We start from the raw sequence: 17,977 nt of genomic DNA, 5'->3' as shown, positions 1-17,977 counted from the left end.
TGGCTGCAGCCGGCCCACGGAGCTCGAGCTGCTTGCAGCAGGGCTTGCACCCTCCCAGCTGCCTGGTGGGAGCAGCCTGGGTAGCTAAGAGCCTGGTTGACGGTGGTGTGCCAAGCAAAATGGCCTTGCATGCCATGCTTAGCATGTGTGCTGGGGGTTGCTGACCCCTGATCTAAGCTGTTTTTAAAACTACTGTCAACCCTGACACAACACTGTAACCCACCACAGGTAAAGTAAGGGAGCTGCCATTTGAGTACCTTAAAAAAAAACAATATGGGGAGAGGCAGCATAAAAGTTCTTTTAACTTGGAAAAAATACCTTCTCCGTCACTTCCAGTGTGGAAAGCAGTAACGTGTCTCTGTTTCCAGGGCTTCGGAAGGCAAGACCGTGGAAGTGCCTTACAGAGGGGATGTGGAAAACACCATCCTGGACATCCTGGGCGGGCTGCGCTCCACGTGCACGTACGTGGGAGCTGCTAAGCTCAAAGAGCTATCCCGAAGGACAACTTTTATCCGAGTCACCCAGCAGCATAACCAGGTGTTTTCTTAGCCATGGACTGGGGGGATTGTGCAGTAGTCCTGTCACCTCTCCTTTCTCTCTTCTACCAGGTTTTTTATTACAGCTTTGCAGTGGCAAATTCCCCAGGAATTGGCTGGAGGGGAGGTGGGGTGGGGTAATTGCTGCTATAGGTAGGATTGAAGAGGAGAAGGGTGTGCCTTCAGACACAGCACCATATAGATTTTTTGGTTCAGGATGCAATAGACCCATCTTTTAAAGCCATGTCTGTTGTTTTGTTTTGTTTTACTTTAGGTTCTCCCCGCCCCTTCCCCTTTCATTTTTTCTCTGAAAATAGCTACCAAAGCCTCCATTTGCAATGGATGAGCCTGTACAGACTAGGTTTGTATTGGTCATACTGGCCACTACAACCAGTGGTACTTGTTTTAAGAACATCCTCCCAACTTTTAATGTTGACTGGCCAAGTTGGCACTGCTTCAGCTGTACAGCAGAGAGAAACTGCAGACTGAGAAGGCAGAGGGGTGCAGAGGGTCAGTTTGCATAATCAGAAATTAAAGCCATGCTTCTTGACCATTGAAGTTTGCTGTTGGGGTCCCGGCCCTTGGGGAACAAATTGGAGTGACGGCTCTGTGGACCAGGGTTGCTGCTGCATTTTCACTGTGATGTTAAAGACACTGGATCTATAGCACTGTTGGTTCATGTGCCTTTCAGGGGTTTTTTCTTTAAATCAACATCTTCAGATTTGCCTCTTCAGATGCTGGCATGTTCTAGCTTTACCCTTACCTCCAAGGGAAGCATTTAAAAATATATATAATTTAAGTGTGCCTTTTTTGTTTGACACATGCAGTCATTACATTCTTCGGGCCTGCCTCTGCAAACAAGTTATTTTAAGGTATAGAAACCTTCCCAGTAAGTGAGCCCAGGGAGCTGGCTTCTTCACAGCCTCATGCAGGACTTCGTGCAGTGACTTAAACCTACACAAATGGACCGGGACTTTGTGCCCACTTATCTACCTGTTGTGCAAGGCTTCTGTGGGTATGTCTACATCACATTGCTGATGCTCCCAGGAAGGGTTGTCCTTCCCACCTGCTGCGGCTTGTAGCATCAAACCCAGAAACATGCCAGGGAAGTAACTCTTGGACATCCCCCCAAGAGCTGCCTTCGTGACCCATTTCCTTGAGAACAGCTTCCCCACCTCATTTCCAAGCTTGATATGCATGTACAGGTGGGAGTAGCAGGCAGGCTGTGCTCAAGGGTGGCCTTCTCTTAAGCACTGCAGAGACACGGTGTAGAAGTGTCCCCTGCATCATGCTGGAGTGGCCAAATTCACTTCTTTATTACACTGCTGCCACTCTTTGAAAGGCACTGGCCTAATTAGGAGCAAAAATTGGCCCCCAGCAGAATCACAAAAGACTTAATTGCAAGAAGCCAGTAGTCTGATCCTGAGCAAAAGCAGGTGCTATGAAGGCAATAATGAATATTTTAGACTCTGGATAACACTCTAATAAACTGTAATGGTATGCTAATTAATTGATAAATCTCAATGAAAGTTCTTTTGAAGTACACATTTGCCTCCACACAAATACCACAGTAGTTCATTATGATAAATGTTATTAGAGTGGATACCAATGAATTAATAATAACCAGCCACTTATTTTAAAGTCTCACTGAGATAACAATACAAATGGAAACTGAAGTAACTTCAGAGCCTTTTCCCCCTCCTGTAAGTACCTGTGGAAAGATAGAGGCCTCCTTTGAAAAGCAAAACTGGAAAAGGAGCATAGAGGAAAACAAATGGAGTTAATCTGGCAATTCTTTATTGTTTCAAATTAAAAAAGGAGTCTGTACAAGTGAGCATACTAAGGAACACATTTCATCCACAAGCTGGACCCTGATGACTGTAATCAGGTTTTGCATAGTAGAAAAAGCATGAAAGATCTTTCCAAGGGACTGAAGGCAGGTGCTTTACAAAAATATTTTAAAGTTTGTAGGCCTGTTTTTCATTTAATTGCTCTGCTCAAGGCTGGTCAAGGGGCTTTAACATGGGGATGTTTTTCATTGACTTGAAGGTCCATTCACACTGCCAGAGTGGTGTTAAGACACTTAAGCGTGAATGATACTCAGGTCCTATAAATAAAATACCCAATATTAGTTCCCTCTGACATTTCCTTTTCTATCAGAGCTAGAGGAACCATAGAAAGGCAGATGAATGGCTTCATTACTATAAATAAAACTGCTGTAGGCCAAATGCAGTTCTCATTTGTGCAGATGTAAACCCCAGCGTAATCCTACTGAAATAAGTGACTTCACTCGGAATTGACATGGGTATAACTAAAGGCAGAACATGTTCCCCCCTTCATGCCTCATGTAAAGGTACTTGCATAATGGTAAAGCAAAACCACTGTGAGGCATAAGGATGTGTTGCATGTATATCCATATTTCCATCCTACTGCCTTCACACTCGGGAAGTGCAGCAGTCCACTAGACTCTCACTTGTTGCTGTTGCTTCTGTACTTTTTCTGGCTACCTTCATCAATGAAATATAAAAGAACTAAACAGTTTGTAATTTTTTTCAGCAATCACTCATTTAAAAAATAGCTGCTTACTATATATACATTTTAGAACAGCTTTTGCACAGCCATGCTGCACTGCCTGTGGCCTGGCTCATCTCCAGACAGGTTTCAAGTGGGAGATATGTTCCACTCACTTCAGCCTCATATTTGCAAAGGTGTAAACCAGTAGTTCTCAACCTCTTTTTTCCACAACCAGCTGCTGGGAGTGGAGTGTGGCGGTGGCCTGGGGGGTGGGGGAGCTCCCAGCACACAATGTGACTTGTCGTTTGTGTGCAGCGCCACTGGCATTGCCCCCACAACCCTCGTTTGGGTCATGACCTGGGGTTGGGAACTGCTGGTTTAAACAGAGGCTAGAGGAGAATGAAGTCCCATATTTTTTTAGAAGCCAGTTGTATCCTACAGGTTGTAGATTGCCATGGAATTAATAGAAGTCAGTGATATCACCTTGAATTTTTTTTCATGGCATACTTTACCGTCTTTTGGATGTGCGCTGGTTTCCATGGCAAGAGACATAAGCAACAGATGGCAGGCAGCCCCAAAGAGGTTAACTGGCTACGTCTTATCCTGTGATATTATACCAGTTGCCTGTCCAGTGGAAACCTTTAGTCAATCAACTGCCTTCATTTAGGGTGCCTCTCTTATGAATATATGTGCACGCACATATACACATTTCCAAGTGGAACAAAGAAATTAGCATGAGCCTCACTGCAGGACCACTTCTGTGAAGAGATAGGTCCCTTCAACCTCCCTAGTACCCAGCCCCTCCTCCCCCCAACTCAAGTTAGAAGCCAGTCTTCATCGACTTAAGTGGTACTTCACCCCGCAGGATTAGACCACCCAAAAAAGGCTCTATTAGAACTGCTAACAAACTCATGTACCATTTATAGAGCTACCTCACCCCAACACCTCTCCATTTCCTAGTGTCCTTCTGCAGGGAACGTCTTTGTGATGCCTTATTGCTGTGCTGCTATGCATGAATAGCTATCATTCCGCTTCCAAAAAACGAATACCTGGCACTTTGCAGGTGTCCTAAGCAGTAGCTGTCCCTTGAATTGGGCCAAAGTCCCACTTGCTTTCCTTACCCTTGCAACTCCACCAAGTTTAAAGCACCAGCACGATGTCGCAATCTGGCTCATGGACTCATCAAGGTGTAGTTAACATGGCACATTCCTATAAAAAGAAAGGTGGATTTCAAGTAATTAATATATTTGTGTTAGCAGCTTTAGTCAGCATAGAATACATTTAAAGCTGAAGCATAAGCACCTCTGCTTCTTCCATTGCAGCTGTGACAGTAGGATAGGCCAGGAAGTAGTCTGTAGGCTGCAAGGCCTACCTCAGCCCCTAGGGGTTGCATGCAGCCAATTCAAAGGATATGGTCCATCAGCATACTGAGCTACCCAGTGACCAGGCCCACAGTATCCCTAGGGCTGTGCCAGTAGGCACATCATGTTTGACATGGTTCTTGCACCAAGTGCTGGATTTAACCCACTTTGTTGTCAGGGATTATCAGCAAGGACAGCTCTAGCTTGGGAGAAGTTTTGGTGCAAGGAATATGCCTGCTCAGTCATTTCCTCAGTTCTGTCAGGGATGGGACAGGTAAGAGCATTCTCTGTCCTCCCCAAGATAAATCCTGAAACTGCAACTGGATACATTTTTATCCATGGGCACTTGCTTATGATCTCAGAACACCTGCTTAGCCTAATTCCCTTGCTTTCCCAACCATTTTGCCTTGGTCTAGCCCCATGGACTTCTGTAGTCACTCCTATCTGTTGTCAGCGTAAGTGCTTGATCGCCCTTTCCCCTTGCCAAACCGAATCCTGTGCTCTTGAAGCAAGTGGGAATTTTGCAACTCGCTTCAGAGTGCACAGGTTTTGGCCTTCCTTGTGTAGAAGGGGAAAATAAGGCCTAGGAGTAATCGTTTGCTTGCACCTCCGTACTTCTATGGCCAGCCGGCTGTGATAGGCTCTTGTTTGCCTTGTTTGGAAGTGATGTGTTTTGGGGTTTGTTTGTTTTTTGAGGTTGATTGGTTAAGTGTTTTGAATTTGTTGTGGTACCTGTCACGTGACTTTTGTGCTAGAAGTGTCCTAGTCAATACTGTCTGCTGTCAACACAGTTTAATTATGTCTCCTCTTAGACATCATTCTTTTTTGAATACATCCACACATTTAGGCCTGTCCTCTGGTTGTGACTCCACAGCGTCAACCGATACGCTGCTTACCTGGATAAAGCTGCCAAACATAAATAATTCAGAAGCCAACATTCCTTTGTGAAATGTAATGTCTGTGATTATCTTAAAAGACCACACGCACTCAGTCAAGCAGCATGAATGGACTTTAAATGTTTTCATGCCCCCTGTAGGCCATCACTGAGATGATTGTGTCAGATACCATCTTTCTCCATTTGTAGCAAAGCCATGTGTAGAATGCATTCTGTCTCAAAGAGCTTGCATGTTTAAAGTGATCATTTGTTGTATACTGGCTGTTCTGTTATGAAGTAAATCACTTTTGGTCCAGAAAGGGTTATGTGCTGTAAAGGGAATGTATAAACCTGTATGTATCATATATTATGGATAAAAGCAAACTCTATAAAAACTTATTGCTGAGGTTAAAACTTGAAGGGAGAAAAATTAAATGGATAAATTGCTGTTTCATAGGAAAACTGTCTCTCTTGCTTTCTTAACTCATAAAGACAAAGGCACAGGTTTGCAATTGGCACTGTTATTTTATTAGTACGAGTATACTGAAACAATAAACTTGTACTGGTATACAGACAATTTCTTTAAAACAATTTTGTTCAAATTTTGAATCAAACATTGTTTTATTATAATAATGAAATAATTTCTACCTAGAAAACCTGCAAGCACCATCAAAGAAAGGGACCATAAAATTCAATAAACAGACGCGAGTGTATCCTACAAATAGACACACCACCATTAGAAAATAGAATATGAATTCTTCCATTTTTTTAATATTTGTTTTAAAAAAGCTAGTGCAAGTACAATATTTTACACTGGAATTACAGAGAGTATGCACGCATATGGAAAAAAGTTCTCCTGTCACAATAAAAGCTCTTAACTATGTCTGTATGCACTTAAAACTTTCTCCTCTTTTCAATAAGGTGCAAAACATTCCCTCCCTAGCTCGTTTGTACTGGCCATGTCATCTCAATTTCTCACCAACACAAAGCTGCATTATCCCTTTTACTCAGCCTACACTAGGCACAACACTGGAAGTGTGATTTGCAGCACCCCTTGGTAGAAACACCGAACAATGAAAATCTTGAAGACTCTTAAATGGAGAATGGCTTAAGCCTACCTCTGAGAGGACTCTCCTTGAGGGCCTTTGCGAGCTTGCCAGTCCGAGGTGGCTGGCTGTCAAGACCTGTGACATAGCTAGTACAAAATTATTTTCAGTAGATCACATGAACTGAAAAGGTTAGGAAATCCCCTTTATTTAAACACTGCAGAGAAAACAGTGTTCACATTAATATATTATTTTAAAATAAAAAAGACAAAGCAAAAATACATACATTAGTGAGTTTCAGCATGAGCTGACTGTCTGTGAAAAGCTATACCTGTGCTCTAAGAGATTAGTAGCTTTGCTAGGTAGCCAGTCTAAAGGCCAAATAGAAGACATGAATTCAGCCACTTGCAGCCATTCTGGGCCCATTTTTGTCCTTCCTTACTTAAATTCATTGCCTGCTGACTTCCAAGGGAGTTGCATGTGTATATACAAAAGCAAAATCACTGGGTCCTTTAGAGCAAATGCCTAAGGCCAGGCCTTCACACACTGCACACTGGCAGAGCTGTATAGCTTCCAAACCAACGGACCCACACCCACTGTATATCCATTGAAGATGTGGCCCTTAATGTTTTAGCTTGTCAACCACCAAGTAGTACAGCAATAACAGCTTCCAGGAGTCACTAAAGATGAGTGCGGACAACACTTCCAATGCACGCCTACTGCATGGTCAAGGGAAAGGGCGCAGGAGATTTGACCAGTCAAAATAGAAACGAATGAATGAACAAACAAAAACTAAAATGAAATCAACCCCACAATCTTAGATGAAGCCTCCAATCAATTCTCCATGGAAGACTTAAGTCCTTTAAGATGATGATGAGAAAAAGCTACAGAAGTCTGAGAGACTGTTATTGTGGAAATACTACCTCTTGGCTGAATTCACTTCATTTCCAGACAACTGGACAATTGGGGCCATTTCTCTGAGCATTGAGAGGTCGTTTTAACATGGTGATTATTCCCACCCCCCTTTCCCTCTCCCTTCACAGGAGTTTCAGATCTGAACCTTGGGTTACCTTGGATTGGCAGCACGGGGAGGAGGGATACAAGGGTTCTGAACCTCTAAACTGTGTTTTCCCCTGCTGTGTTTAGGCTTCCAGCTATCCAAGTCATTCTTTGGACAAGGGAAAGCCCCTTTCCTCAGAAACTGCTCCTGGATTCTTTCCTTTTGGCTTGTTAATAATATTGATCTCTAAATCAAATGAGGCCATGGCTGGAACAACTAAAATTCATGTCTTTAATCTGCTCCATTAAAATGAGGTGCGTAGAGGTGTTACAAGAGGCCATGCCGCGTTAGATGGTAGAGTTTATTTCTTGGTAGGCTAGGATCCCTTGTTATGAACACTTCTTGTTCAGGATTAGGTTCTTTGGGTTCTTTTGGAACAGGAAGTGCTGCAAGTGTAGAGCATCATCCCAGAGGGAGCAAAGAAATGACAATGGCTTCAGAATCTAAATTAAGCAGGGTGCTCTAAAATATATTTTCAGCACAGGGACAACCAGTGTGAAACATTACCCCTTTCCCCAGAAGTGGGACCCATGTCACATGAACAGAAAATTAAGCACAGTTGTTCTTTAAGAGCCTTTTAAGTGATAATTCTTCCTGGCCAGAGCCAATACAAATCAGATCATCTAGACATGACAGTTTCTATATACAAAAAACACATAACTTTCAACCTTTCTCTGCTTTTGTATTTTTTTAAAATTATTATTTTTTTTACAAACAAGGTATGAAACTCACTGTTTCAACAGAGCCATCTCTTTTTCAAACACTGAATGAATCATTCCAACATTCATTTTTCTTTTGTGCAATTTTTAAAACATTACCTGTACTCCTCAATGTGAGTGCTTCAAAAAAGTTTTTTTAAGCTTCTCAAATTAAGTTTACATCAAAAAAATATTCCCACAAGATATAGTGCTACAAGAAAAGATCCTATCAGTAAGGTAACACATCTGAAGCGAGGTCGTCTATGTAAAAGAAATTGAACTCTGGAGTAGAGGTGTACAACTTGTTTGGAATTTCCCTAACAACAGAAAACGCAACACTGTCCTTAGAAAAAAATCAACTAGACATAATAATCATGTGCTTTTAAAACTTATTTACACGCATACATATTTATATACACATGCTCACACTTTTGGGGTGTGTTTGTGTGTTTTGACAAATTCCCTATTTTAAGACTTGGGGTAAAAAAAAAAAATACAGAAAGAAAACGACTGACCGCACTCTGCTGAATACCCACTTCCCATTACATTTCCCAGACTGCTGGGTAAGCCAGCAGGTTGGACTTTACTAATGTCTGATGCTGACTCTTATGATGAGGTATGGGAAGGTGAGTGGAAATTACTTTAGAAGAGTGCAGGCCACATTTTGCCGTGTTTGAGTTCACCTGATAATATATATAACAAGAATCCAGTTCCACCCAGGTAGATCTGGAGTTACTACTAAAATCAGTAGGAATTTTCAGTTTATAGCTGTATAACTAAGATCAGAATCTGGCACTAAATGATACAGACCTCATTTCTGCAAGTATCTTTTACATATAGTTAACACTGTTAAGTTTCTGAGGGGCCATCAGTGCCTTCAGTGGACCTGCTCAGAAGCCTAGCTACGCCTGTGCATATGGCATTTGCAGAACTGGGGTCTCAGTGTGCATGGCATATTCTACTAGGAATCCAGATCTGAAAGAACAACACCTTTTAAAAACAACAAATGTGGTGTTTTTAAGCTATATTAGATTTGTTCTCGAAACAGGTATTTAGCTTCTATTTTAGAAACTAAGTATTAGCAGGATTTCATTTTTTCCTTTTCCTTTTTAATATTGGCAACATGCTTAGGTTAAAAAAATATATCCCTGTGCAAAGAATGAATTTCATGATAATCAACAAGTTACGGTTCACATTGAATCTGGTGCTTTGTATTGCAATCTATGTGATACCTAAGAAGTTAATTCACAAGATGCAGGAAATCCAAACTTGTCCTTGAAATTGTACATCCCTACTCCAAAGCAGTAAAAGTGCTGCTTCTGGTCACATCAGTGTACCACACACACGCCAGCCCCATCCCTGAGTAAAAGGTGTGAAAGGTTTCTAAATGTTCCTTGACTTAGGAAAAGAAGAGTAGTGATGTCACTTCCAGGTGCTGAGAAAATGACACAATGATAGGTTTAAAAGAGACGAGAGGGTTAAAAATGGAAATAAAAAACCCCAAGACAAAACACACATTTTAAAAGAAAAAAACCCCAACAATGTACAAAATCATAAAATAGTTTAAACATTAATCCAATTTGGGATTCAACGAAAGGACTTGAGGTAAGTGACATCAAACTCCACATTCCCCTTGATGTGGCCCAGACAAACTGAAATGATGCCTAAGTTAAACACTATAAGGAACAGTCGTTTTATATATATAGATATAGATATATATATTTTTAGAAATCCCTATAAAGAGGTTCTTGTTTTTTTTTCTCTTTGCCCTGACTAATTTCTTGGTGATTGTATGTATTTTGTTGTAAACTAAACAGGTCTGGTACAAAAAATAAGAGACAAAAAATATAAAGAAAATGGTTGTCAGTTAATATTGCAAAGTGGACACTGTACAGAGGCACACGGCTAATCCTCTTACACTGGATTCACCTCAGTAGGTCTGTGCCTGCAATTGTTAATTCGCTGGGTGCGTCTACATGAGATGCTAACTGTGCAGTAGCCGAATAACACTGCGCAGTAGCGTGCCGGGGAAAACCTGTGCTAATACGCAACTGAGCAGTGGTATTAGGCTACTGCTCAATAAGTGTCACTAAAAACCTGTGCGTCGGCACTACTGCGCGATAGCGTGTTACTGCATGTTGATTAGGTATTTGGTTAACCAAGTACTAAACTTAATGTGCAATAACTAAGGAGCATTAATTAACATGTAGACGCACTCACTGCATGCCAGATGTTGTGAGATTGACTCAAATGAGCAATCAACAGGGCAACTTGCTGGAGTAAGGATTTACTCATGTCAGTCAGGCATCGTGGGGCTGGGTCTTAAACCGACTGTTTACTGCAACAGACAACGCTCTCTCATGCCCCTAGGTTCACCAACTCTACTGACTGAAATCACCTCTCCTTTACGGTACCCACTGATCGGGGGAGTTCAGCCCTGCACTGGGAGCCAGTATCTGGTTTCTGCATCAGCTAGCAACCTGAGTCCTGCATAGACTTTGTGCGGGGTTTGTACACGTAAGTGACTTTTACCCTCCCCATCCCTCCCCCATAGCACCTCAGCTCCACATGCAGAGACAGTGAATGCATAACTAGGCATGCATTTGTGAAGTAACCATCACAGGCACAGACTGAAGAGAACACAACACTGGCAATGCTGTCGAAGGCTGCTTTTGTTCATGTAAGAGACTGCATTGTTTGCTCAGGACCGAGCTGCTGGAGTTACATGCCCCTCACATGTGCACACTCCCTCTCCCCACCCCTTAAAATACGGCTATAGCGGGGTGGGGGGAGACATCCATTAAGCCTTTTTCTGAATATTTCAAATTGTGGAGCCCAGGAACATACATTTGAGTGAATCAGTGCCATACAAGGCCCTCAATCCGTGTTTACCCCACCTGTGGACGACAATAAGGATTCTGTTCCCTGGGACAAAGGGGGCATAAGGCCCCAAATAATTGTTTCTGGGGAGGGGTGGAGAAGGAAAAATAAAAAAAACAATGAAAGAACAGAACAGGTGAGAGCAGAAGTGGATCTGAGATCTATCTAGCTACCACCACATGGGTGAGTCTAAGTTGGCACGTAAAGTATTGCACATCCTAGAAAAGCAAAAAGCATGAAAAGGGGACAACTATTTGGAAGGACCCAGTCATTTCAGAATTCCTAAGTCTGAAATACAAGCACAGGACTAATACATTCCTATTGCTCCAAATATATATTTTTTAATTTTAGTGTTAGTTGAATAGATTTCGTCAGTTTCATAGTCCCTGCTTCCTTAAATAGCCAAAAAGGTGTGTGGTTTTATTTCAGATTTTCTGAGAATGTGGTGTATTATGAAGATAGTGGTACAAAGGTGAACTCAGTTCGATAATTCTGCCCCACATCTTTCAATTCCTCTTACCTTCAAAGGTTAAAAGAGAACACAAAACAAAACAATACATTGCAAGTGCCCTGAGCAGAGTATGTGGAAGATTAAGCAAGTTCTCTGAGCAGAAATGTTGAAAACTAAGCGCTAAGTAAGCAGTATGACTGTGAGAATGAACCTGCTCAGCTATTTGGTAGCTTGCTGAGAGGTTAATAAAATTCAAGGAACTTCAATAAAAGTTTCAAGCTATCTTAAACTTACTTAAATGTTTTTGGTGCACCCCAGACAATGGTATACAAACAATTAGTTCTGGTGTGTATTAAATTTCAAGTAACAAATAAGAGAGCCAAAAGCTGGGGATTTTTCAGATTCTTGGACAAAGGCGTTGAAGTACTGTATTCCAAGGGAGCCTGAAAGCGAGATTTAGAAAAAAAAATGTTCATTTTAGGAACTGTGTTTCAAATTAGGAACCTCTATATTTTTTCTCCCTATTAGTACAGCTTAAAAAGTACTGGAAGAATACAGACTTGACAACAAAACTTGACAAAGGTGAGAATAATGTAAAGGTTTGATCATGGAAGGCCTAATTTCCAGCCCACTGGAACTGATGCAAGTCTTTCCATGCACTGCAGTGGACTTCATCTCAGACGTGAAGTATTTAATACATGTACTGCCCATTGCCTTTAACAGGAGCCCAGGGTGCACTGCACCTCTGAGCCTCCTGTCCTATCTTCATTTCAGATTTCTGGGAACAAAAAAGACTTTTATGTGTGAATCCTCCCTTCCTGTTTTGTACCAAACTCTGAAATCTAGATTGTATTTCAAATGGAAAATAAGTCATTAAAAATAACAAATAACAATAATAATAAAATAATAATAGTTATTTTAAAAAAACAAAACAAAACCTTGCTCATGTATAGAAATGTCTCTTGTGGAAAACTCTCTCGATGAAGCTGAAGAAAAATTCTCAGAGTTGCCCTGCTAGGACCTGATTCTGTGTGGCAGATATGGTAGAAAGACTGAAAATGAACTCTGAAAGGAACATAACCTTATATCATGGCCTACAGCTTAGGCAGGTTAGTAAATAATTGCTACATTTGTTTATGCTCTGTCAGCCCCTCCCATCCCCACAACATTATTAGGTTAAAAACTGCAGGAATACCACACAAATGATAAACTCAAGATGTGCAAATTGCAAGTTTCCTTAAAGTCCATCTTTTTCAAAAACACTGGACAATAATTTTTTTTTCCTCTTTCCTTTTTCCTTTCTCTTATTCTTTTATTATCTGTCAGCTCACATATGCCTTTAACTCTTTCTCAAGCATTAAAGTTTAAAAAGTGCCTCCTATTAAGTAGTCCTTTGTGGACAATGACTGTCACATACTAGTTCAATAATTCACATTCATCCCTTTGAAACCACATTAAAACTTTCAACATCTTGCTTGTGAGAAAACTCTACATAGTCGTATGTAGTTACAGTGTTGAAGAGATTTGTTTTTTTTTCCAAATAGATTAAAGTGAGATACAGTACTTATTGAGTGTTAGACCAGGATGCTCAGCAATAAAGTGTGAACAGCATTTTAAGTGCTTAAAGACATTCTATGTTCATCTTCAACATCACGTTCCTTGTGTCACACTGAAATTTGAAAAAAGTGGCACCAGTTGTCCATAGTCATGAACTAAAAACAGTACTAGAGTTAAAGACAAAGATTTGCAACCTAAATGCAAACAATTTATGTCTGTGATCTCAAAGGGGCAGTATGTGTCTACCTTGTGGAAGCAAATGTCAATGTCATAACCCAGTCGGTTTGTCTAACACTGCTCAGACACAGGAGGGACAGCTAGTCAGGAGACCCACAGAATTTTTGGCTTCCCACAATCCTCTGCTAACCCCATGAAGTAAATCTTCCAGGCTAGAAAATTCAAAGCTAGAAACTTGCCAGATGTTCTGTTCTGCACTGGCAAGTGGGAAAGAAATGTCTGCATGGCAGTCGCTCCATGAATACAAATCAGGGCAGTCAGACCCCATGGGGTGTGTGCTTGCGTGCGTGTGTGTGTGTACATGTGTGTGCATCCCCCTGTGCTCAAAGCTCTATAGTGTGTGTGTGTGTGTGTGTGTGTGTGTGTATGTATGTATGTATGTATGTATGTGTGTGTGTGTGTATACAAACACACGCACTATACTGTATACTATAGAGTCGTGAGTACAGGTTGGTTTTATTGTGTAATGTGTCAAAAACTGCCTGATCCTGTTTGATAATCTGTTCTCAGCACTTGCCTTAGGTGAGGGAATGTCCTAATGACCCTGCCACAGAGCTCCAATCCCCTCCTGGGATGGCAAGGCATGGTACGCCTGCAGGGGTCTTAGTCTCTGCTACAGCTCCCTTCTCGTCACCTCACAAAAAAAGAAAAGAAAAAGAAAAAGAAAAACTTGACTAGCTGGAGCCTATTCTACACTTGGTGTTAGAAATCAGGAGCCATGACAACACATTCATTTCCACTAAGGGTGCGCGAAGCAGATACTGCCCCTTCCGCAGCTCTAGATAAAACCTAGTCACTGACAAACACTTGTGGAAAAAACATATGCACCACTCTCCTGCATAATACCAGCTGCAACTATAACAACAAGGTTATAACATAAACCTAAAATAAGATGATAACATGTAAATACTGGGTTATTTAGTCTACAGTACAGTAATCTGGATAAAAATGACAAGGGATAGCCTAATTTCCTTTCCCCAACCAGCCTTTACTTTCCTACATTAGATCGACCTTCAATGCAAATCTTAACCTCCTGAGGAATAAAAGAAGGCTTGGGAAGAGTCAATGGTGGTTCCTCTTCTGATTTCTCTAGTTTCCGTGTTTCGGGGGCCGACCACCTCCTCTTCCTCGTCGCTGTGGGCTTGCTGGGTTCTGTTTTGGTGAGCAAAGGTGCTGCAGGCAATCCTATTTTGTCCGGAAACTTCAGTTCACCATTCTCAGCTAACATCTGTGCACTTCCCTGATTAATCCCGTTTTCCTGCTCCGCATACCTGTGTCTACTTCCAGCTAGACTGTCATTCTTTGAGTGCTTCAGCAAGATACTAGCTGAATCCATGGGCTGGCCCTTTTTAATCGAGCCGTTCTTCAGATTCTTGAGAGTGAGCGATATGCAGACATCCCCAACGGAGAGTTTGGAACATGGCAAATCGAAGAGCTGGCTGGTTCTCTCAGGGCAGCAGGAGGACCAGCCTTGTCCAAATACAAAAAAAGGGTATTCTACCAAGACTTCCACGCTGACCTGTAGGAAAAGGAAAAATGAAAGGGGGAGGTGGAGGGGAAAAGAGAGAACGTGAATAGGAAAATATCCATTGTCTTGTCTTTTATATGGCAAGCATGGACTCAGCCATGCGTAAGTTAGTAGTGGATGAAGAAATGCATACATCTTTGAACTGTGAATGCCCGTAATGCCACTGCCATGAACATCAGACTTAATGTCTGTCCTTGTTAAAAAGGCATTAAGGAGTCCTCCAACAGCAGCGCATCCACAACACAAAAAACTCAGCAAGGCTTGATCTGTATCATTATCTGTCTCTTCAGTGACATACAACTAACTGGAGAGGCAACCAGGGAATTATGTAATGTGGAAGCCATTTTTTAAGACTCTTGTTGCTGCACTTTGTTTTGCTCAGAGACACATTTCCTCTTGGTACAAACTCTGGTATTCTCCAACCAAACCACTGTGTGAAGAAAGACTCTCCTGACTAGACTACAGCCTGTGAATACAAGTCTCCTGGTAGATGTGCAATTAAAGGCACTATGGGATTTGATGTGTGATCCCCACAATCATGCTTCCTGTCATGCCAGATGTGTATGGCAGGAGGTGTGACTGTGGGATTGAGCATCAGATCCCATCATGACATACTGGCAGTGCAGGGGGAGCCCGGGATCCGGCAAGGCGAGTAGCAAGCTCCCACGGCTGGGAGCCTGAATTAGCTGATTGAAGCTCCCAGCCATGGAGGTACAGTGACTCCAGCTGAGCCCTGAAGGCTGAGCCAAGAACTGCCGCTGCTCCCAGCCAACAGGGCACATGGGAGTCAAGGGTTGCGGCTGGGAGTGGCAGCTGATCCCAGGTCCCAGCCTCAGGGGCACATTGGCCATATGCGCCCCTGGCTGGGACTGGCAATCAGCTCATTGACATTCAGCTTTGGGAACATATAAGAGTCGAGTTGCCATGCATTCTGGAGGCTAGGAACCCTGATCAGCCTGGCTGCAGATTCAATTCACAATGTGATAGGGACCAGACACAAAGTTCTACATACTTTGTGTAGCAACTTTGTGACTTATACTTTATCACACCATTAACTGCTTTAATCTGTGGCCAGATAACTATTTAAGACATGATTAACTGGTTAATCGTATCTTAAGTGCAATGTGTACCAGGGGCCCAAGAGACATGAAGCCTATTCTCAATCCTCTACCCACAACTCCTCTCTGTCCTAAATTACCACCCCATCTTTGTCCAGGGGCAGTTGGAGCTTCTGTACATACTGAGTTGCTCATAGCATAGATCCAGACTTCTCGCCAGCACAGCTGTGGTGGTAGCAGCACATGCCAGCCAGGAGCACATATTGCTTGTGTATGTATTGAGCTCTCTGGTCCTAATCCCACATACCACTTAGCATACATTTACTTTTAAACATGTACACACTAAACTACTCATAATTTTATATCTTTTGTTGGAGCCACCACTCTCCACTGCTTCTGCAACAGAGCCTTTGCAGAGCAGCACCAAACACCTCCACCAGGGAATGCTAATTCGTTCTCACGTCACCTGTTTTGAAGTACGCTGCGCCCACCAGCAAGCTCTGCAGGGGCAGCAACAGCACTTGTGAATGTCCCACAAGCTGTTCTACTCCTCAGCTCCCAAGCTGTCCTTGCCTCTGTGGTTCCTCTCACACCAAGGCAAGACCCTGCTCTAATTATTAAGTCAGAAAATTCACAAAGGACTTGGGAACTTGTATATTACCCTTATCAGTTCTTAAACCAAAATTTGGCTCAGTATTTTTAAACCAGATCTTTAAGATCACAGAATCATAGAAAAGTACAGCAGGAAGGGACTTCAGGAGGCCATTTAGCTCCAGGCAGTGAAAGACTCTTTATCTATCCTTTTTTTCCTTCTACTCCTTCTACTCATCCAAAGGACTGTGTTGAGGTTCAAGATGCTTAGTGTACTCCTAGAATCCCAACAGCTTTGGCTGGAAGATGGAAAGGGATGCTTTGAGTCATTGTATTGTTGCTACAAGCACTGGGTAGGTTCTCAGGCCTAGAGAATCACAATAGTTCTCTTTGGCCATATAACTACTTCTCTCACAAAAAAATATTTGCTGAGAAATAGTGGCTTCAGAAGTGACTCTGCTATTAAGAACTAGATAGTGGGTAAGATACCCAGGACAGCTGGAGGTCTTCCAGTTGCTCTCAACTTGCAGTCCAGCCTCTCACCAAGCACAGCTGGAAACAGCTCCCTCTGGATCTCCCATTTGTGCAGAGGAAACAACTTCTGTGTGAACCAAGAAGTTTTCTGTTCTCCTAGGAATGAGGACACAGCCTTCACAGCCTAGGAAGCCAGGAAATCCCATCATATTTGGTTACAATTGTAACTGCACAAATCTATAGCAGGCAAAAGGATATGGCTGCAACTTACAACTCCAATACTTCCAACTAAATAAACTTCTGAGGACATCCATAAATACTTACCATATTTACTCTCATGCCACATGCACCTTTCTCTCAAAAATACCACCCCGTCCTAAATTGGGGTGTCTCTTAAGTGGGGAAGCTGATTTTTCTTCACTGGAATAGATGCGGGGAAGAAAGGAAGCATGGAGATGCTGTGCTGTAAGATGGCTACCAGTTTCTCTCACGCAGCAAACAGGATGGGTGGAGTGTCACATTAACCCTTTCACAGGTGCTCTCAAATTGGCAACAGGTTTAGACTGAGCATGACAAATACTGTTGCCAATATCTCTCCATGAAAAAGCCAGCTCTGGAAAAATCTTTTCTTCTACATTTTGCCTTCCAAAAATGAGGTGAGTGTCTTACTGGGTTGTTGGAGGGGACAGAACATGAAAAAAAATTGGTACTATACAGAAGCATGTTCAGACAATGAGTTGTGATTTCCTAGTTGCTCTTTCTACCTACCAAAGTAACCTGTATATAAGAAATTTTATAAGAACCTGACTGCCCATACTAGGTTTTTTTGACTATTATAAACAAAGTGCCAGGGCATGAAAACTGCAAATGATCTGCTCTGACTCAGTGTGACAATACCTTCTAGAGCAACCTGCCAGAAAATAATTGCACTGGCCGTAGGGGGACAGAAGATATACCCAGCTCTCAAGCACGGATTAGGTCTATGGTATCAAGGAAGTTAGGCTAGATTTCATAGATTTCATAGACATCAGGGCTGGAAGGGACCTCGGGAGATCATTGAGTCCAGCCCCCTGCCCAAAGGGCAGGAAGTCAGCTGGGGTCATAGGATCCCA

General features: G+C 42.3%; 2 protein-coding genes and 1 long non-coding RNA gene across 8 annotated transcripts in view; 2 read left to right on the top strand and 1 right to left on the bottom strand.

The window, feature by feature from the left end:
- Positions 1–8,398, top strand: part of GMPR (guanosine monophosphate reductase) — a 51,731-nt gene extending 43,333 nt beyond the window's left edge. For all 3 annotated transcript variants that reach the window (XM_019543602.1, XM_019543610.1, XM_019543619.1), the window contains one exon: positions 369–8,398. In XM_019543602.1, the coding sequence (XP_019399147.1) occupies positions 369–549 (181 nt within the window). In that variant the 3' untranslated portion in view covers positions 550–8,398. The remainder of the gene's footprint in view (positions 1–368) is intronic.
- A 1,722-nt stretch (positions 8,399–10,120) lies between these two features.
- On the top strand, positions 10,121–13,882 carry LOC109315757. The gene is made up of 2 exons (XR_002102598.1): positions 10,121–13,497; positions 13,552–13,882. It is a non-coding gene; the product is annotated as an uncharacterized LOC109315757 (long non-coding RNA).
- Positions 13,883–14,181: 299 nt separating this feature from the next.
- ATXN1 (ataxin 1) overlaps positions 14,182–17,977 on the bottom strand; it is a 274,273-nt gene continuing 270,477 nt past the window's right edge. For all 4 annotated transcript variants that reach the window (XM_019543571.1, XM_019543563.1, XM_019543581.1 and 1 more), the window contains one exon: positions 14,182–14,733. In XM_019543571.1, coding sequence (XP_019399116.1) covers positions 14,203–14,733 — 531 coding nt within the window. In that variant the 3' untranslated portion in view covers positions 14,182–14,202. The remainder of the gene's footprint in view (positions 14,734–17,977) is intronic.

Source organism: Crocodylus porosus, unplaced genomic scaffold (assembly GCF_001723895.1).
Source record: "Crocodylus porosus isolate Cpor-Errol unplaced genomic scaffold, CroPor_comp1, whole genome shotgun sequence".
Classification (NCBI taxonomy): Eukaryota; Metazoa; Chordata; order Crocodylia; family Crocodylidae; genus Crocodylus; species Crocodylus porosus.
The sequence above is the reverse complement of the archived record's forward strand: the minus strand, read 5'-3'. Positions and strand labels throughout refer to the sequence as shown.